This window comes from Heterocephalus glaber, unplaced genomic scaffold, assembly GCF_053883595.1.
Source record: "Heterocephalus glaber isolate CG9 unplaced genomic scaffold, H.glaber_assembly_v1.0 deba00000122, whole genome shotgun sequence".
NCBI lineage: Eukaryota > Metazoa > Chordata > Mammalia > Rodentia > Bathyergidae > Heterocephalus > Heterocephalus glaber.
In genome coordinates this window covers 28426253-28453956 of record NW_028258138.1, presented here as the reverse complement: position 1 = coordinate 28453956, position 27704 = coordinate 28426253, and the positions used below count along the sequence as shown (strand labels likewise).

The following is a 27704-nucleotide window of genomic DNA, read 5'->3' as shown; positions in this document are numbered from 1 at the left end:
TAAACACATGGAAATTGAATAACACACTTCTGAATAACCAATGGGACCAAGAGGAAATTAAAGAAGAAATCAGGCAGTTTCTACAATTAAATGACAATGTCTATACAACATAATGGAATCTATGGAACACAATGAAAGCAGTCTTATGAGGGAAATTCAAAGCACTGAATACTCATATTAGGAAAACAGAGTGAGCTCAATTACACAACCAGATGCTGAATCTCAAGCTTCTAGAAAAAGAAGAGCAGGACAAATCCAAAGCTCATACAAGGGAGGAAATTATAAAGATCAGAGCAGAAATCAATGCAATGGAGACTAAGAGAATGATGCGAAAAATCAATGAAGAAAAGAATTGGTTCTTTGAAGTAATAAACAAAATTGAAAAACCCTCAGCCAACCTTATCAGAAAAAGTAAAGAAAAGGCCCAAATCCATGAAATAAGGAATGAAAATGGTGAAATTATAGTGGGCCCAGCAGAAACCCAGAGTATTATCAATTCCTACTTTCAGATCTTATACAGTAATAAAACGAAAAACACAGAAGAAATGGACAGATTCGTAGATATCTATGAATGACCAATGTTGAGTGAAGAAGACATAAATATTCTAAACAACTCAATATCAGTCAACAAAATTGAAAGTGGAGTTAAAAACTTAACAACAATGAAAAGCACAGGTCCTGATGGCTTCACTGTTAAATTGTACAAGACATTTAGAGAAGAACTATTGCCACTACTGTTTAAACTCTTTACTGAAATTGAAAACCAAGCAATACTCCCAAATTCATTCCAGGAAGCAAGCATCACCTTGAACCCCAAAGCACAGAAAGACCCAACTGAAAAAGAGAATATTAGGCCAGTCTCAATAATGAATATAGATACAAAAGTCCTTAATAAGATACTGGCAAATAGAATGCAGAAGATCATTCAGAAGCTCACATGCTGAGCAAGTAGGATTCATCCCAGGGATGCAAGGATGGTTCAACTTATGCAAATCAATAAATGTAATACACTATCCTAATAGAGGCAAAGACTAAAACTGTATGATCATTTCAATAAAGGCAGAGAAAGCATTCAACAAAATCTAACATTCATTTATGATAAAAATCCTACAAAAAATGGAATAGATGGTCTCTACCTCAATCGGATAAAAGTCACCTATGAAAAACCAACAGCTAATATCACAATAAATGGTCAAAAACTGAAATCCTTCACGCTAAAATGAAGAACAAGACAAGGATGTCCACTATCACCATTCCTTTTCAATATAGTTTTGGAAACATTAGCCACAGAAATTAGACAAGAGAAAGAAATAAAGGAATAAAGATAGAAAATAAAGAAGTCAAATTGTCATTATTTGCAGATGACATGATACTGTATATAGAAGACCCCAAGAACTCTACCAAAAGCCTTAGAAACTTAATAGCCAAATTCAGTAGAGTAGCTGGATACAAGGTCAACACACAAAAATCAATAGCTTTCCTCTACACAAACAACAGACTCACTGAGAGAGAAATGGGGCAAACAATACAAATAGCATACAAAAAAATGAAATATCTATGAATCAACCTAGCAAACAAAATCAAAGACCTGTACTCTGAAAACTATAGCACTCTGAAAACAGGGATTGAAGAGGATATCAAAAAATGGAAAGACATCCCTTGCACCTGGGTAGGAAAAACCAACATAGTGAAAATGGCCATACTTCCAAAACTGCTATATAGATTTAATGCAATCCAAATTGAAATTCCAGCTGCATACTTCATGGACCTTGAGAAAACAATTCAAAAATTCATTTGGAACAAGAAGAGACCCAAAATAGCAAAAGCAATTCTAGGCAATAAAGACATGGTGGGGGTATCATAATCCCCAACTTGAAACTATACTACAAAACTACTGAGATAAAACCAGCATGGAACTGGCAAAGAAACAGACCTGAGGACCAATGAAACAGATTAGAAGATGCAGAAACAACTCCAGACGCACTCAGCCACCTAATTTTCAACAAGGAGCCAAACACTCACTGGAGGAAAGATAGCCTCTTTAAAATATGGTGCTGGAAAAACTGGGTTTCAACTTACCAAAGATTAAAACTAGACCTACATCTCTCACCATACACTAACCTTAAAGAGAAATGGATTGAAGATCTAACTGTTAAAACAGAAACACTAAACTGGCTGGAAGAGAGGTTAGGTAGAAATCTTGAAGACACTGGCATAGGAAAAGATTTCATGAACAAAACCTCAGTTGAATATGAACTAGAACAAACAATTAACAAGTGGGATCTCTCCTTACTAAACAGCTTTTACACAGCAAGAGAAACCACCAGAAGTGTGAAGAGAAAACCCATAATGTGGGAAAAAAATTTTCACCTGCTGTTCCTCAGACAAAGGTCTACTATCTATAATATATAAAGATCTTAAAAAAATCAGACCTCCCAAATTTAAAGATCCCATCCAAAAATGGTCATCTGAAATGATCATACATTTCTCAGACAAAGAAGTATATATAGCAAATAAATATAGGAAAAAGTGTTCAATAACACTGGTCATTTGAGATTTGCAAATGAAAACAGTGCTGAGATCCCACCTCACCCCACAAAGAATGGCTGCTATCTTGAAATCAACCAATAACAAATGCTGGCAGGATTGTTGGGAAAGAGTAACCCTGCTCCACTGCTGGTGGGAGTGTAGACTGGTGCAAGCACTGTGGAAATCAGTATGGAGATACCTCAAAGTGCTAGGATTGGAAGTCCCATTTGACCCAGCTGGGTGTCTTCCCAAAAGAATTAAAAGAATAATACCACAGCAATATATGCATACCCACATTCATAGCAGCACAGTTTCTAATGGCTAAAACTTGGAAGCAGCCCAATTGCCCATCAACTGGAGACTAGATAAAGAAAATGTGTTGCTTTTTTTTATAAAATGGAGTACTACTCAGCTATAAAGATTGAGAAATTAGAGACATTTATAGCTAAATGGATGCACATTGAGGCAATTATCTTAAGTGAAATAAATAGGACACACGTGTAAATACTGAATAGTTTTTCTAGGGTGAGAAACTGAAAGTGTAAATAAGGACTAAAAGGTATAACAGATAATGTGAAATAGGAAGAAAAGGGGCAAAGGGGAAGGGGAAGTGAGAGGGGTAGGGGAAAGGAAAGAAGGGAATGGAATTGATATGAGAAAATGCAAAAATGGAAACAAAGTCTTTGTATATAGGGAAGGACGGAGGGGTTGAACGAGGGCAGGGGAATGGGGAAAAAAATAATAACCAAGATAGATTACATAAAGGTGCAAAATCCCAATGATGAATGTCATTATATTATATACCTAAAATGTACCAATAAAATTAATTTTTTAAAAAGATATGCTAATGTCCTATGTGAGTCTTAAGCTGAAATGAAAGCATATTAGTAACTTGAAGTCATATGAAAATATAAAGCTCTGTTGCAAACAAAACAATGCCTGAAAATATAGAAAACAGTATTATTGTAATTTTTGTTTGTAATTTCACTAGTTTTCAGAGTATTTAAATAAAACAAATATATAAATACTTTTATAATTCCACAGTAAAGAGAATACACTGTATAAAGAGGTAATATTTTTGTCATCAGAAACAGAAAAGGGGAGAATAAACCTGTGAGATTTTTATGCCATTAAAATTTAATATAAATATAATCTAGATTGTTGTAATTTATTATTTGTAATTCCCATGGTAACTAAATATAAACTATCTATAGAATATATAAGAAAGGAAATGAAACAGGAATCAAATCATGTCATTATCAAAAAATCTAGACATAAAGAAAAGAGGAGGGAATAGGGGATGAAATTTCTTAATATACATAGAAAACTAATAATAAAATGGCAAAACTGAGTACTTGACTACCAGTAACTAAGTATAGGATGTTTTAAAGTACCCCATCAAAAGACATAGATTGAAAGAATGAATATAAAAAAAATGATCCAACTATATGGTATCTGTAGAGGCTCATTTTTTATCTAAATATATGGATAAACCAAAATTTAAAGGTAAAAATGATACCTAATTCGAAAGAGAGCAGATATGTTGCATTAGTCTCAGAGAAAATAGTTTTAGGTTAAAAACTTACAAGAAACTAAAAAATCCATTGTAGAACTAAAATAGCAAAACTTCAGAAGAAAACAGAAGTGTAAATCTGTATTAGATTGGATTTGCCATGATTTCTTGAATACCACAAAATTTAAAAAGCACAAGCAGCAAAAGAAAAGATAAATGGAGCTGCATCAAAATTTAAAACTACTGTGCATATCAAAGGGCATTATCAACAGAATGAAAAGACAATCCCAGAATGGGGGAATGTTTATATCTTTTTTAAGTGATGATATCACCCTAATATCAAACTGAAAGGATACACATACATCCACAGGTAAATGAGTTACAAATCCTTCTAACTCATTAATGATATCTTAAAAGCAAAATTCATAAATTATATACTCACAAAAAATATAGCATAAGGCAAGATCAGTAAAAATAATTTAATTAAGATTATTTTACGTAAGTTAAAATTTATTATAAAACACCCTACCCATTTCATGTTATCAGTGATTACCATATTAATGAGGAAACACTAGTGATGTATTTTCATTAAAATTAAAAAAACACAAAACATCTATTATCAACTTATCAATTATTCTTGAACATTCTACTTTAATAATATAAAAAGGAAATGCAATATAATCATAAGATTCTACACCTTATTCTTTTCATTGCATGTAATATGATGCTCTACTTAAAAATTATGATGACAGCTGAAAAAATCCTAATAGAATTTTTAGTATAAATATATAAAAATCAATAGTTTTGCTTATATCAGCAGTAACCAGCAAATATATAGTTTTAAAAATATTCAAATTACAAAAATATGAGTATGAATATGTTGCTATAAATATATTTATATATTTTCAGCTCTAAAAGTTTCCTTTGAGAAACTTTTCCCCAGCTTGTTTGATTTTTTTTTAAGGTGCACTGTCTCCTTTTACTAGAACATCTGAATACCCAGTCAGTGCAGACCCCAGGTTGGATTTCCATACTGTGTAACCCAACTAGATCTCTTTGGGATCCCTCTGAGTGAAACAGAGATACGTTGTGTCTTTGCTCTCTCCAGAATTCAAGCTACAAGGCAAAGTGTACTGAAGCTACTATTTTTGAATACTCACATTCAGTGATATTTAATGCAAAACTGTTCAATTATGGGAGATAATACTTTTTTAAAGCTAGTTTGAACAAGGTTCCCATGATTTTCATGCTAACCAGATCTTTTTTTAAAAAAGGAGATTCAAAAAACAATAGGAAGAAGATTAGGAGAAATTATATGAGGATAAGGAAGAAAACACTAGAAAAAAAGAAATGAAAATATGCAATACAGATTTTAAAACAAAATTACATAATCAAACCCATTACATAGGAATACAGATAATTCAAATAAGCTCTGAAATATACCATGATCCATAAAGGAAGAGATAATGTCATGAAACCAATTCTACTCAAATTGATTTATATGTACAATGCAAATCTTAAAAGATTTCAATAAGATTTTGTGAGAGAGGGGGAAGTGTATAAGAAAAGTGAATAACACTTTTTAATATAATGAGGAGTATGGTTAAAATTATTTTATATGATAATCAAATAAAAAGATGGTTGTGAAACTGATCAAGAAACGATAAATTTATAGAACACAATGAGAACAGCCAGAAATATATTAGCCATAATAACTATGGCAATTAAAATCAGACAAATGTAATAGATTTTGAAATAAAAAATTCTAAAATAATTATTTGATTCTAGCTATATTAAAACATTCTACATAAAAGTAAAATTGGGTAAACTGAAATAACACAGTTAATATATACCTAATCTGAAGTTGAAGAATGACTTCTTATACAAAAGAAGAAAGCATAAAGTATGAAAGCGTTAGATTTCACAGCACATATATTTAAAAGTAACTATAACAAAAAAGAAAAATTAAACTATAGAAGTATTTTCCATAAAATGTAGGAAAGGAACTGATATATTCATATATGAAGAAATACAAATGAAGGGAAAAAGAATACCTGAATTGAGCAACAAATGAAGTGTATAAACAGATGCTTTCCAAAATAAACAGCTTATAAACTAACTAAAATACGGCTTATCTTTTTAAAAATAAAAGTTTGTTAAAATAATATTATCATGTTATTTTACCATTACATTCATTGACCATTAATACCAGTACATAACATAATGTTATTAAGTGAATATTTAGGATTCAGCTAAATATATGGCAACAAGGATCAAGAATAATAAATTTTACTGAATCCATAACATTAAGATTATGTAGCAATAAATAAATCAATTTTTTGAAACTAGCAACAGCATCAGAAAATATGTATTATGTAAAAGAAAAGAAAATACAAAGCATATAAATAAAACATAAATATGCATATAGTTCATAGATATAGCATTAATTTTATCTACAATTGGTAATATGTGCTCATATAATAGTAGACTACAAATGGATACATTCATACACATACATACATTTTGAATGAAGTAAAAACTACTTGTAGTAAGATATAGACCCATAATTAAGTATAGTATGTAGTGATGCTCATGTTTAAATTTTTTCTGTTTCTCTCTTTGTATGTGTTCTCTATTTTCTAAATTTTAATATTTCCTTTGTTTTCCAGATCAAAACTACTCATTTGTTAGCTTTATAATGAGGGAAAATGGTTTAAATAGACTGGCTTTAATTAAAAAATGAAAATAGCAAAACAAGTAATGTTACAAACCAAAAGCTGAATATATCAGAGTAAAAAGAAAAGTAATAATTCTCTTTGAGAAATTAATGAATTGAGGCTCTGGGAACTAGATGAAGTAACTATGATTAGAAATTCAGTAGCTGGGAGACAATACGAGTTTCATTGCCAACTATGTAGGAAGATAAAGACACAGGCAGTGATCTCAAAAGTGAAGTGTACTGAGAAAGAATGCTGAAAATCATGTTCGGTTTCAAATTACAGAAGCAGTAAGAGTGCTAAAAAATATCAAAGACACATAGGAAAGTTATGAATAATTGTTCTGTGTAATCCAGATGTACACCTGTAATATATTTCCATTCCAGTTAAAATGCTTATGACAATGAGAACAGGAAGGTCACAAAACACTCCCGAGCCAGGGACAGTTCCCTGGGTGTGGACAGCTGAGTCCGGAGTGCCTCCAGCCCCTCTCAAACTTCTCTTTGAATCAGAAAACGCTTTCACATCTCACTTTGACCCTTGGCTTCCTAGTTTTGGGTTTACTTTCATGATTTTTAAAATAATTATATTTAAACAATTGACAAATAATAATTGCATGTTTGTGGGGTACGTTGTAATGTTTCAGTACAGGTTTATATTTCCTAATGATCAAATCAGAGGAGCGTATAATTTCATTAAATGTTTATCATTTCTTAATCAAGAACCTCTTTTCTAGCTATCTTGAAAGGTACAATGCACTATTATTAGTCACCCTAATATGTAATAGAATATCAGAGGCTATTTTTCCTAACTACCTTTTTACCTGTTGACCAACCTCCCCCAAACTCCTTTTCCTCCACCTTAACTGGAGCCTCTGATAACCACTAATCTACTCTGATCTAGAAGATCCGCTGTTTCAGATTTCATGCATAAGTGAGATCATGCAATATGTGTCTTTCTATCCCTGGCTTATTACATTTCATATAATGGTTTCATCTTTAAGTAGAAGGAGTTGAAATAAATGGTCGCTGCCACTGTAATATTCTTTGAATTTAAATTGATTTTCACACAAGCTAAACTACTTAGATAAACTGATTTTTTCTTTTGACTTTCTAGGTTGACCAAATCAAGAACAGAGAGGACTCAAAACCTTGCTATAAGGAGACACCAATTTTCACATACATCCTAGAAATATTTAATATATCTTCCCACTGTCATCTCCAAAATTCTCAGTCAAAAGTTCTTTCCTTCTCTTTTTCCATTTTTTAAAACAAAATGAATTTTAACAACAATAATATCAACAATAATAACAAGAACTTTTAATTATTCAGCAACCACTCCATGCGAATCCCTATGGTGTTTTATATTTCCGATCCTTTCCTTCATTTTTCATATGAAGAAAGTGAAGTTTAAGGTGAATAAATGACCTAATGTCACAGTAACATGCAATAGGACTTTTCTGTGTGAAATCCAAAAGGCATGAGCATCATATTTATGACACGTTATTACATGAACATTTGAGTAACATTAAATTAGATGCTATTAGAAGTTTACTAGCTCATTTTTGTATTCATGTTCAATAAAAAGAAAGATTCTTTGGAGCCAGAAGAATTTCAGATACAAAACAACTGACTAAGTAGATACTAGCAAGACATAGGTTTGTTTTGTCACAGAACCAGTTAAAACACAAAACTATAGTCAGAATTTTAAAGGGTAGTAGCAGAAATCAAAATTAAAGACTAACATATCTTTAATTCTCTAGTTCACAAGCAATAATTTATTAAATATATATTAACCTAACATGTCCCAGAAAAATCAAGATATTCAGAAGTAACTATCTCATTCATGAAAATATTTATTTGTTTTGATAATGAATCTGATTACAAAAGTAAAATAAATCGGGTGTCTAACAGGCCCTTAAACCAAGAATTCTGTAGCATGAATATAAAAACAGGCGTAAAAAACTGACCAAGAAACTTTGTTCATAATATAATCTCCTGGAACAATTCCCAGAGACTCTGATTTAGTGGATAGTCTGTATTTTTAAATAGGTAACTCAGGATATTCTGATACAAGTAATCCATCAACAACACATAGGGAAGACCTGTATCTGGAAGTCATCTAAAAGAATTAATGAGAAAATGCACATGGAAGAAGGCATGGATTATTCTAACCTCATTTACATGCCTTATAATAGACCAGACAGCACATTTATGCTCTCCTTTGAGCTTCACAGTGCAGTGAAATAGTGTAACTATTTCCGCATAGAAATGAGGAAACTGAGATTCATAAAGGTTAAGTAACTTGGACCAGGTAACAATCCACCAGGAAATGAATCTAGGAGTTATGACTGCAAATTCTATGTTCTTTCATGTCACCCTTTTACTAAGTCCTTAGTTCAATAAATTCAAGTTGATTGTTGCCAACTGATTTTAGTAGGTCAATCAAAATAAATTACTGGTCATGTCAGAAAGATACTGATACAACTTAGAGAAATACAATGATTGTGTTGAGGCAACAGGCTCAGACTCCTATGAGTTTCAGAAAGCCCACTCCCCCCATAAGTGGGCTATTAACATTGTAGAATTTCCTAGACTGTACCTTTACTACTTGAAGTTTGACCCATGTACCCATGGCCATCACTTAAGAATTTATTAAAAATGTAGTATGTTGGGCTTTGTCTCCAGCCTACGATTTTTAAACAAGATTCCTAGGTTCATTCTAGCATACAATGAAAGGTCTATGATTGTAGAAAAACGACCCCAGTTTTCTCTATTTCACTTTCATCAACTGTGAAATGAGAAATATAAATTAATCAATATTTAACATCTCTGCCAGAGAACATAGGAGTTGATAAACTATATACTGTGAGGTAAAACTGATCAGGAACATAGAATAGCTTTTACATTTTTTAATGATTGAAAAAATTCAAAATGGCAATATTTTGAGGCATGTAAAAATTACAACTAATTCAAATTTTAGTGCCCATAAATAAAGTTATGTTAGAACACAGTCATACTCACTTTATTATATATTATTTATGCATGCTTTAACATTATCAGGGCAGAGATGAATAGATCTAACAGTGACTAATGACCTCACAAGAACTGAAATATTTACTGGCCATTTACAGAAATATTTTCTAACTTGGGGTCTTTTTTATTTTAAAGGAATAACAAAAACTGTTACTAGCTGTGGTCACAAATTCAGTGAATGCTACTGAATGCTATCCAATGGAAAGGCTTTAAAAAACATTACTGTGTGCCATTATCCACATTATTCACCAGGTCTGTGACTGCTGGCTCTTACTCAAAATAAAAATTACCATGAAAGGTAAATGTCTTGAACTGACTCAGGATATTCAGGCACCCTTGACAACACAACAAGAGTCTCACACAAGAGACAACTTCCAGAACCACTTTAGAAAGTAGCAAAAATAATGGGATAATTATATTGGTAGAGAGGAGGAATATTTTGAGAGGAAATAATGGCAATGTGTGTTTTACTATTATATAAGTGATTAAACATTCACCATATTTTTATCAAACCTCATATTTAAGGCAGGTATGATGAGACATACAAACTTAAAGAGTAACATATAAATGATGAGCTACACATTACATGTCTATAAAAATGAAATTCAAACATTTCCAGAAGGCATAATTAGATCAAATATTCAAGCAAAAAAAGAATATAATGTTAATTTCAAGGTGATATTTTAAGATTTTTGAGAATACATTCCATTACTTTTAGGAAGATGTTTAAAACATAAAGAAAATAATCTGTTTTCACAGAATCCCAAGGTATTCATCTTGTATTTTAAATTTGCTACTGTTTTTATTACCATAATTTAAAACAAGTAGTTCTTGTTCTACTTTATAAAATAGAACAAGAACAAGTAGTTCTACTTTATTGCCATAAAATAGTAAATGATACTACTAAAATAAGTAAACTTTATTACCATAAATCCATAAACCTAGAAAATAAAGTTCTGCCTAATAACATATCCAATTCTGGTTTTTATTATGCTAAACAAGAAAATTGTTGCAGTACATAGTTTGTTTGTTTTGCAGTTGATAATTTATCTAGGTAAGAATTTTCCTCAAATGTGCTTTTTTATGAATGAAACTGAAACAAAAGTTTTATTAAGTCATGATTTTCAAATGCCGAATGAATTTCTGAACTATGAAGTAACCCTTTTTCATGGTTGTTTCTAAATTTTCCTTATCCACATCTTTTAAACGTTTTTCTAGTTACTTATTATCTGAAAATTAATTAAAATACAGAACTTCAACTTACCAAACACATACACACAGAAATACACAGACCTTTATAGTAATTCAGTTTGATATAATTAATACCCATGAACATAACATATTTCATTCTATGATTCCATAACATTCTTTAACCCAGAATATAGGTCATATTAATTATTGTGTTGCAATTTTTAAAGAAAATTATTAATAAATATCTTACCAGGTTGTACCCAGCACATCAAACACAGAAAAATATATACTCTCATTTGGAATCTGAAAAAGTAAAGAAGTACTCAAATTCACCAAAAAAGAAATTCCGTAATTTGGTAAGGTTTCTCTTTGATAGAACTGTCACAGTCTAGCAGGTTACATCATATTGTAAAAGTGACTTTTGCTCCTCCTTTTTTTTAAAAAAAGATGAAGGAGTTTGTTTTCTTCCATTTGATTTACGGTTGTGAGAAAGATCTTTAAGTCAAAAACTCTATAATAAGTCACAAAGTTTCAGCTACACAAGCTGAATTCAAGGGAATGAAGAAGCTAATTATGTATTTCTTTATTCCTTTTAACCTCAAGATTTCAGAAGTGGTCTGGAAAAATGTCTGTGGGAAGCCCACAAAAAATGTGCCGTTAGAAAATTGCAGGAATGGAAAGAGGCAAAAATAAGTTGTGGTTTATGCCCACTTTGATTACAAAATAACTCATCTTTATATACCACAATCAATAATAAAATTCATACCCATGAAGCTGTCAAGCGTAACTACAGGCTTTTCATGTTTATGTAATCTACATCTAAAACACAGAGGCTATTTTAAAATTTGAAATTCTAGTGTATCTCTTGAGGCCAAATTTTGAAAATAAAAAGTTCTTTTTTTGATTTTATATGACAACCATTTAAAAATATTATAGATTTTATTTTTATAGACTTATTTTTTCTCTTATTTTTCTCCCAGCAATGGACTTTAGCAAGCAATGGAAATGGAGATTTGTTCCATGTACATGTACAAGTTCAAAAATAAAAAAGTTCCTGTAAAGTTTCAAAAAAAATAATAGGAACAGGGTTTAGTTTGCAACACAGGTCAGCAAAAACTAATTTTGCAGTCTGAAAATGTTTCAGATATTCATCAAAAACATGACATTCATTTAAAAGTCATGAAAATTTAGTTGCTGATGAGATTTTATCATTAGTTTAACCTGTTTGATCTCTTTTGATTTTATGTGAAGCTTCCTGTCTAAAGGATGCTGCAATTTTAGTTTTTTGGTGACCTCTCACAAAGATATAATAGACCACATCATTTCAGAAGGTGGGAAGAAAGATCACTTAAGTGTCTTACATGGAAAAAATATCATCTTAGTAAGTTAAATGGAAAATAATTCTTAACATATAATTTCCCTTGGTGCTTTCTAGGTAAAAGTATAGTATGATTCTTATACATTATTTTCATCTTTATTATTCTAAGGAACTCATACAAATTTGACATTTCAAATAGCATAACACTTATCAGAGTTGAAAAATACTAAATTACATTTCCTCATTATCATATATTTTACTTCCTTTCAATATGAAAAAGTCATTTATTAATGCGTGTTGCATTAAATAGCAATTTGCCAAGAGATGACAAAATATATAAAACACCAACAGTTTAGTAAGACACTATTGGTGTATTTATGTAGTCCTCCTTGGGTATAAAAAATGCTTTTAATAAGCTTACAGACATGCATACAATGTCAACAGTAACACAAAGGTGTTGATTGTGCTGCTAATAATGGTGATGCTAATGATGATGGTGATAACTAGACAGATACAAGACTGATCTTTGTGCATCAGGCATGCTTCTGAGCACTTTATGACAGTTGAATACTGTTAGTTAAGGAGAGATATTTTTTATCAGAACATACTTGGTATAACCTTTTATTTAATTTACCAATGGGTCAAAAATCTTTAATAATCTTGCCCTTTCACTCAGCGGTTAAACATCCAACAGACTTTTCTACTGAAATAAAAAGTCTTTGCATGTGATAATGGTCCACATGTACACAAACATATTAGAGCAAGAATGTTCATTATCATAGTCAAAAAAAAGGAAGATACATATACGTGTAACAATGAGAGATTGGTTTAATTATGTACATACTGTGGGTAAAAATTAATGCAGATAGATAAGTATTTATAGTTACAGAAAACATACAAGTTTAGAAGAGAAAAGGCAAGCTGAAAATGGTATATATAGTATGGTTTTTAAATTGGATTATATATATGTATATATACATATGTCAAAATACAGAAGGTTTTCCTCCTAAATGATTCTCTCTACATGCTTGAATATTCATAAATTTTACTTTCTTATTTATTACTTTAAGATTTTAAAATATTGTTTTACAATAACCTCATCTGCAACAAATGTTAAAAAAAATACAATTACTTTAGGAAAATATAATTAGAGAAATCAGAATAAAGATAAAATAAAGGCTTAAAAAGTGAAGAATCCCAGGTGTGGTGTTGCACACCTCTAATCCTGGCATTCTGGGAGGATGAGGCAGGAGGATTGAAACGTTCATCACAGTTTGGGTAACTTAGTGACTTAGCAAGACCCTGTCTCAAAAGAAAAAGAAAAAAAGGGTTGGGTATATAGCTTAGAGTGAAAGACTTGTGTTCAATCCTAAGTACTGGGGAAAAACAGCTAAAGTAAAATGAAGACTTATTTAAAAAAAAATACAAGAGTCCTTTAACATTGATTTGCCAAGTTCCTCTATGCATTCACTCATTTGTTAATTTATGTGCTCAACTCTTATTAGCTATCTGCTGATTACCAGGCATAATCTTAGCTGTTAGGGATATAAAGGAAAAATATTCATTTATTCAAACAGTATTGTTTCAACAACTATTTATTATACATGCACAGATCTGTCAGGGATTGTCCTAGTACTGAAATATATTTATCCTTAGTTTACAGTAAGAAGGGTTTGACAGAAGTATGTCTAAGTAATTATGGTACAACACAGGAAGGGCATCCAGCTAATTTAGATTGCAAAGTTGAAGACATCCTTGCAAGCATACTGCCCAAGCGGAACTACAAAAGACAGCAAGAGTTATCTAGGTAAAGAAGAAAGAGGAGGGTGCTCCACTTATACACATGAGCATATGTGTATATGTCCATATATTTTTATTTTATAAATTTATACAGGAGATACAAAACATCTTAATGTGTGTGAAGTAAGGTTATATTTTGAAGACTATCCCATGCAGTTGACCCACTGCCACTTATATATTCTCCAGTAAATGCTCATGGTTATTTTTTAGCTATTGCTAGCTTTATTACCATGCATGCATTCAATACAAGTTAGGAAATGTAGTAGTTTTACATTAGAAAATGGTCCATTGGATGAAATGTGAACAAATAGGTAAATGCATCAGCTGAATTTGAGAGTTTATAGCAATGAACAAGCACTCTAGAATTGTAAGCAACATAAACTTGTGTAGAGACAAAACAGAAGAGGATGTAATAACACAAAAATCATGCACATTTTTAGACAAAGAATAGCACAAGTTTCTATGTAACAATATAATATGATAATTAACTATTTGAAAATACACATTTACAACATGCAGACTCCTATATAGACAATGAATTTTTTATAATGAAACCTGAAGATACAGCTCCCAGACAAGCAACACTTGAGGGAAGGTTAAAAAGGAACTATGTTGGTCTGGATAGGACTTGTGAAATAAATAAATACAAACATATCAAAACTTCTGCACACAAGAAAGGTTTTCACATATTCACTTGGTCAACATATAGTGTTATTTGTTTATACTGCACCAGTTTCCTTAGCTTCCTCTTATTTTACAAATATGATAGACGCAAGAGGGAAAAAAGGAAACAGGATTTAAAGGCTAATGAACATCAAGTGAGGATAACTGCTAATGCTACTGATACTGATATTGTATTTCTGGAAGTCTGTTTCTCCCACAATGCAGATTTTTATATTTACTTTTGTTCCTCAAGTACTAACACAGTGCCTGACTAACAGGAAATAGTCAGAAAATACCTTTTGCCTTATATGAATTATATTAATCCAATCTATTCCCTAAGAAAAGTAACCTGAATTCAACAAAGTTCTTTGTTCAAAGTCATAAAATAAGTGCCAATGTTAAATGAAAATTAAAATTTCCTAAAATATGCTTTTCTTTAGAAAATCAGGTTTTTCTGATATATCCCCGAAGTAAAAACATGTCTCTTCGATACAAAATTACTTGCTATCACTACACCAAACCAAAGAGCAAGTGCTGTCCTCATTACTAGTGTCGTATCTACAGGATGCTTTCAGGATGCTTTTAATAGATGCTTTTCTATTTCGACATTTTCCAAAGCTTCCATGTTACAGGCTGTTTTCTCAAGGTCACGGCCACCCACCTAAAATTTCTAGTGTCATTTTCAAGGACTCCTCCTGGGACCACTTTCTGACTAAATAAGCCATAATTTCAGTGCTCTACCGCAAAGCATCCACTCTCCCATCGCCTTCAGTTCAGTCGGGGGCGGAGCCCCAGCGCGGTGGGCGGTTCCCGCGGTCCCGTGGTCCCGAGGCCCCGCCCCGCGTGCGCACCCGGCATTGGCCCCGCCCTTCCCGAGCGGCTCTGTAAAGCGGGGCGAGTGGGCGGGATTTGGGGGCCTCGTCCATCCTGGGGCCCAGACGGAGGGATGTTCCCTACTCAGGAAGAGGCCGACACGACGGTGTTTGTGGGGAATTTAGAGGCCCGAGTGCGGGAAGAGATTCTTTACGAGCTGTTCCTTCAGGTACCGTCGCGGGGAAGGGGCGGCGGGGGGTCGAAGCGCCCCCGAGGACGGGGCGCACCTGGACCCCCGGAGCCTGGCCCCCTCTCCGCCCCTCCTGTTCCTGGGTTGAATTTAGCTCCTCCGTGGCGGTCTCGGCTCCGGCGCAGCTGGGGATGAAGTGGCGGCCGAGCGTCCCATCCCCCGCGCAGAGTCCGGGGAGTGGGCAAAGACGGTGGTCTCCCAACCCCCGGCCCCAGTAAGGCTCTCCAAAGGCTGCCTGGGCCCGAGGTCCTGCAGCAGGGCAGAAAACAGGTCTGTCACTGTCTTCAGGCGGTGAGCACCTTAGGTCCTGATCCTGCGAAATGAGGGGTGTCGCTTGTTAAATGTCTCCACCGGTATATAGGAGACTCATTCCCCTAAGCCCTTTTATTCGGAGAGCAGTGCATAATAGAGATTTCGTGACAAGGCAGACCATTTACCTGACCTGATCAATTGATTGCCTGGGCAAGGCCTTTTATTTCATTCCAAAAGGACCTTCGAAAACTTTCAGAGGTCTGCTACCTCCAGGATTGAGACTGTGTCCTGTAACAGTCACCTGTTGTATACACCTAGGTCTCACTTGCCATAGCAGTTCTTTATTCAACCACTCAGTCACCATTTAGAGATCCAGAGTTACAGAGCAAACACGAAGTAAGGTGCTGAGCACACAGATTTAAGACACCCCTTGGAACATTTTTAAAGGGATATTTAAAATGAATTAATCATGATTTAGCATAACCTACAAAACAGAGGAGTACATAGTATAGAAGAGTGGCTGAAAGTCTGTAGTCTGAAGTCAGCAATGTGACTTTGGGTCAGTAATGAATATCTCAGTGCCTCAGTTTCCTCAAATGTCAACTGGAAATAATACTGTTTACAGTATGAGTGATTGTGATGAATAAATGAGCCAATACATGTAGGCAAAACGGAGCTACACATGGCAATTACTAACTGCTGCTACTACTGATAGCACTATTAGTATTAGTAATAATGCTAAGGTCAAGAGAGTGACCTCTACCTATCAGAATAAGGGAAAGTTCCATTATTATGTGTGAGCACTAGAAGGATTATTTTAAATTTGGTTTTTAAATAACTTACCTTTATCCTTAAAGTATTCCTCAATTATAGGTAACACACACTTTGGTGGAGATGGTTCGCTCCTGGAACAATTTCCTTTCCTAGACCCCCCAAAAAGTGAATTTTAATATTTTTATGTTTATCCTTATTATTTGCTCTTAAGTTTAGCCTTTTAAAAATTAAACTCTTATTCTTGGCTTTTGCTAATCCAATATGATTTCAACCTTACAGACAGAGACAGAGAAAAACACAGAGAGGACAAGAATGTAAACTTACAGTTATTTTCTTCCAGGTTTCTTTTGTGCTGAGCCTCTATAAAGGAGAGAGGGTGGAAATGGTGGTAGGGTAGTAATAACTTATACACACATGGGATCATACACACATGTGATTTCTAGTCAGGAAGGACAGAGTTTATATCAATGTGTGGATCTGTTATCATTTTTTATGATTTCCTTTTTCCACCTAAATAAAATTTAATAGATTAGAAACTAAGTATGTTTTTATTTTTGCCTAGGAAGAATTCGCAAAAAGTAGGTATCTTTTCTGTCAGTTTTTGTATTTTTTGTACATATTTGCAGTACATAATTACCTTAAAATTAGCAAAGCTTGATAGCTTCCACAAATATGTTTCATTCTAGCTTAAAAGATTATGATTGTTGCTATAGCAAATTTGCTAAAGCAAATTTTCTTTTTGAATTTTATGTTTAAAAATGCCTTGGCATATCTAAATTTGTTTTTTTAAATCATATTAACCGCATTTTGTTTCTGTGCTTCCATATACTTAGTATCACTAGTAGAAAAGTGAAAATTGTAAAACATATACAATTTTTAATATTACTGTACACATATATCATATACTATTATGTTTCAAATTTCTAACTGTCCTTTGATGTGAGAAAATCAGTTTCATCATTGTTGTACTTCTAATCAAGAAACACTAGAATAAAGATATATGAGAAAAATGTAACTTAAATTTCAAATATGTTGGGTTTTAAATACAGTCACACAAAGGTTTCTAGGACCCTGTCACCTTACAAGTAGCTTGAATGGAAAAAGCTGATTTGTTAATGGGGTCACCCTTGAAGTTAAAGTGAGGATGAACTAGTTCTTTCAATGCTGTAGAGAATGTAAAGAGAGTGAATTTTAAGATATCAGCATTATTTATACATTTATGTGACTTCATAGAAAAATAATCAAAGTAAAAACCATTTGCCACTAAATCAGCTTTGTGTAAGTCTTTAAGTTCCTCCTGCAATGATTATCATACAAGTGATGTAATTTTTTAGTTGTAATTTACATTTCTCTACATTGTCTTTTTTACTTTCAATTATTTATATAGGTTTTTTTATCAGTACAGTCTTGATATTTGTAATTTATGGTATTTTATTCCATTTTTATAATACACTACGAAATTGTATCTCCAGTCATTAGATTTAGACCCTTTCTGATTTTTTACTTTTAAGAATAGTGCACCTACTTAAAGGTCTTAATCATATTAAAACACTCCTCCTTCTCGACTATTTATCAGCCAGGATTTCCAGATCAAAATACATGATGTTTAGTTTCTACTGTGAATATTTTTTCATCTTCTTGACAGAAAAATAATTCAGTTTTGATGTAATTTTGCCATCTTTTTGAGGCAAACTCAACCAACATTGAACTTGTCACTGCATTTTATTTTTTAATTAAATGGAGATGGTAAAATTGAGGGTGAATAACATAAAAGCACATTATATACATGTGTGGAAATACCAAGTGAAATTTGTTATTTTGTACAATTGATATGGGCTAATAATTATAATTTTAAAAAACACTGCTAGAATGTATGGAGATGGAGTAATTTAGGTTTAAATGCTTTGAAAATTGATTTAAGAAACCCAGGAAAGATGTAATAGTTCTTTCTTTTTTAATACATGGAATTATTACCAAGAATTATCTTTTCCATCCATGTTTCTTTGATAAGTCAAAAAGTATAAAGTATGACAAATTATGATGTTTATTATTAGGAAGATGTGAACAGATTGGTTTTTAGTCACCAAAGTTGAATTTACTTGATTTTTCTGAGTGTACAAAATCTTTAGATTTATGACAAAATAATTTTTAAGTTTCTTATAGGCTGGACCACTAACCAAAGTGACTATATGCAAAGACAGAGAAGGAAAACCAAAGTCCTTTGGATTTGTCTGCTTTAAGCACCCTGAATCGGTGTCATATGCTATAGCTTTGCTGAATGGAATTCGTTTATATGGAAGACCAATTAATGTGCAGTATCGATTTGGTAGGTTTTTTCACTGATAAATCTTTAAAGTGTATTTAATTAATGCATGGTTACATCATGGTCTTTGGTACTGCCCAGTTAACTCACACAAACAGCAGAGCACATTATGATCAGACACATCCTGTGTTAAGTTAAACAGGCTTCTGTGGAGTACAAAAATCTCACATCTTCTACATTAGAGGCAGATAACACTGATTGTTTGCCATGTTTAGCTTACAGATGTGTAGAACAAAAAGATAAAATATAACTTATACATTATAGTGTCAGTGCAATTCATGTATATGGCCATTCTCCTGGACAAAGCTTTATTAGAATTCATTTCACTTATAATAATACAAACAATCTGTAAATATGACTTGAGATAAAATAGGTGTGCATATATCCATATTAGCAAGAAATGTTAAGTCTGTAGCTTGTCCTAAAAGATTTTTGGTTATTTTATGGTTTAGTGTTAGAAGTCCAAGTAAGTATATTGTGAAGTAATCAATATTTTATCCTTTTAAGGGAGTTCTCGCTCTTCTGAACCAGCTAACCAAAGTTTTGAGAGCTGTGTAAAGATAAATTCACATAGCTACAGGTAATTAAACATATATTTATCATAAAGGTAACACAAATAAATGGTTGTATAATATATGTTAAAGACAGTAAATATAGTAAATATTTGCCAAGAGCAGTTTTATTATATTCAGGGATATTGCAAAACCTTATTATTTAGACATAAAACAGAATTTAAAAGTTCATTTTCCCCAAACCTATGCAAAGTGACAGAAAATGTTTTCATTTAAAGTTCAGTCTTAACAATTCCAGTAATAAGTGGTAGAGATATACACAGATAGTGCTCTTTATAGTTTTTGCTTTCCATAAATACTAAATCATTTTAAGCATACGAGGTCTTCCTGTAATGAACTATAGACATACTATTATCTATATTTTATATTTTGGTAAATGCAGACACAAAATGTAACCATTTCTCAAGGTCACCAAGATGATACGATGCTAGCCTTGAAACTAACACTGCCAACATTAAGGCATTCCATTATTCATTTTACTATTTTAGAACTTCTTTCTGTCAATTTTTCAAAATATTCTAGAATTTTGTATAGACTGAGAGCTTGATGCAATACTAGGTTTCAAGGATACTACCTGACAAGCTGCCACAGAGGCCATGGAACAAAAAGGTTCTCAATCTAAATTAAGATGCCCAAATTATACTGTGTCTTAAATAAATTTAAGACACAGTAAGAAGCAAGAACAAAGACATTGGATAGGTTAGCACACTTAGGATAGGATACACGTGAGAAAAATGATCAAGTAACTGAGTTCTGGTTACCCTACTGTGCACAGGCCCTATTTCACCCTGTGTTGTGTCAGCTTCCCCTGCTTATAGTGTGGCCATTACAACTACAGTGGAGGTTTAAGCAAGGCTATCCATCCAGGTAGAAAGTTCCTGGGCCCAACATTACTTACTTGGGCCCTGAAAGAAACATGGGGGGAAATACACATGGCTACACAGAGAGCTTGCTGGTTTCTCCAATAGATACGCTTAGGTTTAATCTGCGTTTCTTAGGTAGAGCAAAAGCCAGAGTAGAAGGATAACTTTTAGGCCACAGGAGGCATGATCAAGGGTGGTGTATATCTCCCTTTGCTATATCTTACAGAATCCTAATTTATTCACTGTTCATGCTTAATATATATTATGAATGCTTCCTTGGTCTCACAAGTGCTTTGCTTATTCTAGCCCTATAACTTTCATGACTATCTCATAAACTACCAGCTTACATACCATCTACATTAAGGATTTATGTGAGTTTCATCCATCATGTTTGTTTTCTCGTGTTCCATTGCAGAACAAAGTGTTCTGAAGAAAACTAATAATAGGTGAACCTCCTATCTTTTTCATTTTATCAGCCCTATGAGGAATAAGAGAGTGGCTTCTTGGGACTGGCAAATACCCAGGCTTATCTTTAGAAGTATTACATCTCAAATGAAGCACAGTGTGTTCTGCTTCTTTTTTCTCCCCCACATTTCTACACTGTGAAATCAAGAGAAGTTAAAAATTTAGGTAGTGAAGTCCGATGGCCTGAATTTGAATCCTGCCTCTGCCATTGTGTTAACGGTGTGAACCCACTAATAAGTTATTTCACTGTAGGAACTAGTGTACAAGTTTATCCTGACTGGGGGGACAGGGGGACAAGGTTTACAGAACAAAAACAAAGATAATTTGGAAAAAGGGCCTGAGGGCTCTTCCCTGTAGTGGACAAAAAGCCCCACCCTGACAATGCTTCTCACTTTTATTAGAGTTACACAAAGAAGAAAGAAGCAAGCATGTGATCCAAGGTTCATGAAAAGTTTATCAGATTCTCATAATTGGTAGACTGTACCTGAATGTGTATTTTACTTAGACTTCAGCTGTAGTTATTTCTCTCATTGAAACTGGTTGATGCCAGCATGCTAACAAAAATAGCACGAGGTAGGGAGCAGCTTGCTATCCCCTCCACTACATCACAAGGAGAGTTCAATCCAGGCCCTGGTCTCATACCTGGTTTCCGACATTTCACCACTCTGATGTCTATCTCTAAAATGAAAATAATACCTGGAAAAGTTATTGTTGAGAGTAGAATTTTGTAATAAATCCAAGGTCTTAAAGAATTAGCATATAGTGAGGTTTCAGTAGGCGTTAGCCAAAAAGGATAGAATTTATTACTTTGATAGGGAAAATAGACTTATGGAGCAGGCCATATACTATATGTGGTATAAGATCATCTCCTCTTTTTTTTTGTTCCAAATAGGAAAAGATACCTCAATTTTCTCAGGTGTAGGAAGGAACAAGAATTAGTAGGAATTTGGCAGAAGAAGAAAGACTTGATAAGCACCGGAAGACTTCAGGAAAACCCTTGTATCCTCTACTTACATTTGATACAGAGTTTCTAAATACAGAGTTTCAAATTCTAGATAGAAGATCAAAATTGGGTGTATATCCCACGACACTGCATTTCATGAGTAATACTTTATTCCCGTAGTCTTTGTGATATTATAAAGGAAACGCGAGAATAAGTTATAATGTCCCAGAAGTTGTGTACAAAGAAAAATGGTGTCCATTTAATCTCCTGGTCCTTCTCTAATCATTCCTGTAAATTAATTTTTCTGTTTCTTATTGTCTCTCATGCCTTTTTTAAAGAATAGTTCTTGTATTTATTTACTAAGACTGTCATAACATGATACAATTAGCAGAGTGCTTAAACAGCAGAAGTTCACTGTCTCATGGTTTTGGAGGCTAGATGACCAAGAACAAGCCATCAGCAGGATAGGAATCTTCTGGAAGCTGTGAGGAAAAATCTGTTCCATGCCTCTTCCCTAGCTTTTAGTGGTTTGATGACAGTGTTTGACAGTCCTTGGAAATGTTTGATACTCATTGGGTTACAGAAGCATTACCTAGATAGAAGCCTTTATTTTCATATGGTGGTGTTCTCCTTGTATGTACCTGTCTCTAGATCACCTCTTTTATATGGAAGAGAGCCATATTGATGTATGGCCCCATCTCACTGCCCTATGACCTCCTCTTAACTAATGATATCTGCAACAATAACCCTGTTTCCAGATAAATACACATTCTGATGTACTTGGAGGTGAAGACTTCAACGGGTGAATTTGGAGGGCATTTGTCAATGTGTAGCAGTTCCTAATTTACATGTGATTCCTCTATGTAGACAAGAGTGTCCTGAGACTCACATAGGAAAGATTGTGGTTTTAGAGAATCCACAGCTATTTTCGTAATGGTGCTAATCTCACCTATGCAATGGAGTCAGTCTTACCTCCCTATAACCTCCCTCCACCTTACATTTCATTTCTTTTCTGACACTTCTCCACACTTGTTGCAGTCTCCCTGCACCCTGTTTCCTAACCAGCCTATTATATTTTCCTTCTTCCATCCACTGATCAGTCTTTTGTCCTTTATATCCTTTCTTCTCATTCACTTCTCAATCCCATTGTTATAGGGAAATTGCTTTACAAGGAAACAGTTTGATAGCCTACATGTTTATCCAATTTATTCCTCTATGACAACTGATATATGTCTAGTTCTTTTCTTAATAAAGTTCACTCTTCCTTTGCCTTCTATGATGCTAGTCTTAATATTTATGAACAGAGTATCTTCCTATCCATCTGACTGCATCCTGTCATTCTCCTTACCCCATCATTTTCTCTACCTGCTTGTATTGATTTTACCCTTCCCCACAGTATAGTTCCTATCCTAAGGTTGAGTAGTGTTATTAAAGTAGATTATTAACAAATATCTACAAAACCCAGCCAGTATTTCTAACATCTCAATAAAAGCCAATATTACACATATAAATGAAGTTTAAGACCCCATAGTTTTTAAATGAGAAATTTTTAATGATCTTAATTAATATGTAGAAGTCATCAGTAAGAATATTCATGTTCACCTCACCACCAGTCTGTTTAGGAAAGAGCATGATTTCTACAATTTAATAACAAAGATATCTTTAAAGAAATCAATGAAACTCTGATTTTTAAAAACTTTTATAACTTTAGAAAATTTAAATGTACTATTTGTGATTATTAATAATTTGCTTTTGTTCTGTCAGTATCTAAGTGTGTCTGTCTTTATACAAATAAAACATTGTCTTAACATTTTCCTAACAGAAGGCTGAATGTGTTGAGAATGTATAGGAAATTAATTAATATATTGCTGTATCACTACATTATGTATTGGTATAACAACTGATTATATGTATGGATGTTTAAAGTAAAAACTAATCTAAACTAATGCTATCAAAGAAGTTCGCCCTTTTTCTCTAATTATGGAAAACTGTCATTTTTTTAAGACAAAAGGACATTTGTTCCTAGAAATTTTAAGATTCTTTCTTGTTTTATTTCTCCAAAGGAATGAAGAAGTGGTGGGCAGATCTTCTTTTCCCATGCATGTTTTTCCAATTAATAATACTGATTTACCTCAAGAATATTTTTTCTTTCAGAAGATGGTAAGTTTGGTATTCCTTCAGTTCAGTGTATAATATGATAGAAAGTATGGAGGACATGAAAAGTAGGTCATTGTAAATCCTCTAATACTGCTACAGACAGTCATTGTATAAACAGAAAAAGGGTGAATGGTAGTGATAATACAGGTATCCCAGTGAAATTTGAGTACCATGTCCTCATTTAAATGACTATTTTAAAAGATATTTTCAGAATTGAACAGTTCATTTCACTTAGAATAAAAAGCTTTATTTAATGTTATCAATCACAAATAGTGGGCTTTAGACCTGGATAATTTCAATATAAATTTCTCTTTTTTTCTAAATGTAAAACTATGTGAATGTTGCTAAGTAGTAAACTGTATTATTTCCAAAGGCTTTCAAAAATTGACTGTAGCTTAGAAATCTTTATTGTTAGAAGAGAACCAACTTTTTCCTTTGAAGTTTTCATTTCATAGATAAGAAAATTCATGTTCAGAGATAAATAAGCCAGAGTTTATAAAGCTTTTCAATGATAGATGTGGAACTAACAGGTCTGATTCAAAGGGTGTTATTTTTACAATATACACACAAATATATATATGTACATTTGTGTGTGTGTGTGTATATATATATATATATGATTTTTCAAATATTTGTCTCTAATTGATAATGCAGAAAGGAATTTTTCCATAAAATAGTGTTTTAACTTTTAGAATAACTATTTAAAAGTGTAGTAAAGTATAAATAAGAAACCAACTAAAATGATCATTGTGTTCTTCCCAACATTTTTATCTTTTGGTAGGTTGGGTTAAGTTGGGAGACAAGCTTTGTGTACCAACTTTAATATTTAATCTGCTTTGAGTAGTGAAAATTTTAAGAACTTTATTTAAAAAGGAAGTGCACCCCTATGGTTGATAACTATGCTATAGAACATAAGAGGCATTATGTAAGTGTACACCTAGGAAGCTTTTGATTTTATTTGATTTTTAATTTAAATTTAAAATATATACTTAAATCAGTCATTGAAAATTTTATATATATTTGAAACAACTTGGGTCAAATATTTTTTCAATTGCAAATTTTATGTAATCTAAATTATGATCAAATATTTTCAAAAAAAATTTGGCATCTAAATTGAGAAACGCTGTAACCATAAAAATTACATCATATATTTTGAAGACCTCATATGATGATAAAAGTAAAGTATCACAATAGTTCCTACATTAGTAATATTAAAATCATAATATTTTGACTATGTTGTGAAAAGTAAAGTCATTATTATTTAATCTTTACCTGTTTATTTTATTCTTATATTGTGGCTACTAGAAGATTTAGAACTATAAATTTGGTATGCATTTTATTTCTGTTGGAAAGTGCATATCTAGACTGTATTAAGCTACATATTACCTACTGGAATATTTATGTTAACCATTTAAGGAAACCCCTGAAGACTACAATTACAAGTCAGTGTTTTTCTTACCTGAAAATACAGTTTGGTTTACTCATGGCTATCTGCATAATGCATGTGAACTGTTAACTTTCTAGGTAGATGAGTGTCTTTTTTTCACTGCAGTGGCACACACATAATCCATTGCTGCAGCTTCCTTACTATGAGATGACAGCTCCACTTCCAAATAACACATCTGGATCTTCTGCACTCAGTCACGTTCCAGAGCCAGAGGCTGGACCCAGCTCTTATGAATGGACCCCTCAACAACCAAGTGACTGTAACCATTACCAGATGAATAAAAGAAAGAGACAAAAGCAAGCCAGTGATAGTGACAGTAGCACAGAAAATAATAGAGGAAATGAATATAACCAAAAATTCCGAAAATACAAGAAAAAGAAAAGATATTAATACCATCAAATTTGTCTATACTGGTCTTAGTTCTCTTTAAAAAAAATCTGTATTTTACCAAATGAGCAATTTCTTGGTTGTCTTCTTTGAAAAATGTAACACTGATTTATCCAATGTGCTATTTAATTTTAACTTTAAATAACATGGTTTTTAAAAATAATGGCCTACTTTTTGTACTTGTCGTGCAACTGTTGATGAATTGTTGATGTAAAATGCACTTTGTCATTTTATTTTATGCTGCTGATGAAATTTTACTGTTATTAAGTCTGAACACTTATGGATTAGGGGGCCAGGGATTTAGCTCAGTGGTGCCACCGCCTGCCTAGCAAGTGGAAGGTCCTGAGTTTGATCCCTGGTACCAAAAATAAAACAAAGCTTATGGCTTAGGCACCATGCTCTCCCTAAATTGTCACTGTAGCCTTCTACTATAAATAAGCTGGGATTAGAAGTGGAGCAGTGGATTTCCTGAAAAAACTAATGCAAATATTTAAAAGTTGCGTGTTGTGCCTGATGAATATGTAATAAGCAAGCTTTAGTTCCTTTTGTTAATAACATTTTATTTTTTATGCCTAATATATTATTTCTGAGTCTTATTCTCCTTTAGGTTTATTTTATAGCATAAGGACATATGACAGTGACAGTGATACCAAAGGAAAAATATTATCATGGGGCTAGATTTTGAGTCATTCCCTTTTTGTATGATTTAAATAAGGATACATGCCTTTTTACTTCTCATTTATTAAGTGGTTATCATGAAAATTAGCTACATTAATATTTATTATCTACCACTTTTGCCAGGATGGTTTGAGAGGATATATTTAATGTATTTAAGTCTTGATAATGTTTGAGTAAATAGAATGACGTTTGATTAATATACAATACATATCAAGATTCCCATTTGAGTCTCATTTATTTTAAAAGGTATACAGGTTACATGTAAAATAAATGGTTTATTTGGACATTCTTGTTATTTTATAGCTCATCATAAATTGGAATGGTGAAAAGCACATATTTATTAAAACTAATTGAAAGAATTATGCAGTTCCACTGGGAGTTACCAATGAATTCAGTAGGTAAAGCCATGTTTGAAATTTGGGGGGCATGTTACTGCACTTCATAAGCATTTAGTACTTAAAAGAATAAAGATATATTTTAACCCAAGTAGTAACTACACTTTTGTTTATACATATATAATATAGTGGAGCTTAAAATAGGAATATTAGTCTGTTTCAATCCAATCGATATAAAAACTAGAGTCTATATAACTTTGTCTTCATATAATTGAATATTCAAACTGTAAGATTTTTTTCTTTATAAATTCACATTTTTGCAGTTTAGAATCATGCTGAAAGGAAAGATGTGACCCTCTGTAATAAGAAAATAGCATTTCTTTAAAAGCATAAATTTCACCTTCAGTCTTTTCTTTAATTCTATAAATATACCTTAGACTTAAATTTTTCATTATAATTATTATAGGAAGTATGTACATGTTTCTTAGCAACTAAGAATGGTACGTGGTTAAGAAAATTATCTTGAAAAACCATGAAATAAATTAAAATATTGAAAAAAACTCTCGTAACTGCTTATATCACAAACAGGAAATGACTTCCAGATCCACTTTAACAAGTCTGCCAACTTGAACTAAACAGAAGTCTAGGAAATTCACCTTTATTTTACGTCTTTTATTCT

At 32.7% G+C, this 27704-nt stretch overlaps 2 protein-coding genes across 3 annotated transcripts in view; one reads left to right on the top strand and one right to left on the bottom strand.

Moving 5' to 3' along the window:
- The window catches only part of Lipi (lipase I), a 68690-nt gene extending 57310 nt beyond the window's left edge, over positions 1-11380 (bottom strand). Inside the window, exon 1 of one of the 2 annotated variants that reach the window (XM_004842198.3) lies at positions 11236-11380. In XM_004842198.3, the coding sequence (XP_004842255.1) occupies positions 11236-11281 (46 nt within the window). In that variant the 5' untranslated portion in view covers positions 11282-11380. The remainder of the gene's footprint in view (positions 1-11235) is intronic. The other variant, XM_013071420.3, reaches the window with a different exon arrangement.
- A 4233-nt stretch (positions 11381-15613) lies between these two features.
- Positions 15614-26974, top strand: Rbm11 (RNA binding motif protein 11). Its single transcript, XM_004842199.3, has 5 exons — positions 15614-15808; positions 19019-19181; positions 19686-19758; positions 24085-24181; positions 25731-26974. Exons 1-5 carry the CDS (start codon positions 15713-15715, stop codon positions 26013-26015), a joined length of 714 nt encoding a protein of 237 aa, XP_004842256.1. The 5' UTR covers positions 15614-15712; the 3' UTR covers positions 26016-26974.
- Positions 26975-27704: the final 730 nt, after the last annotated feature.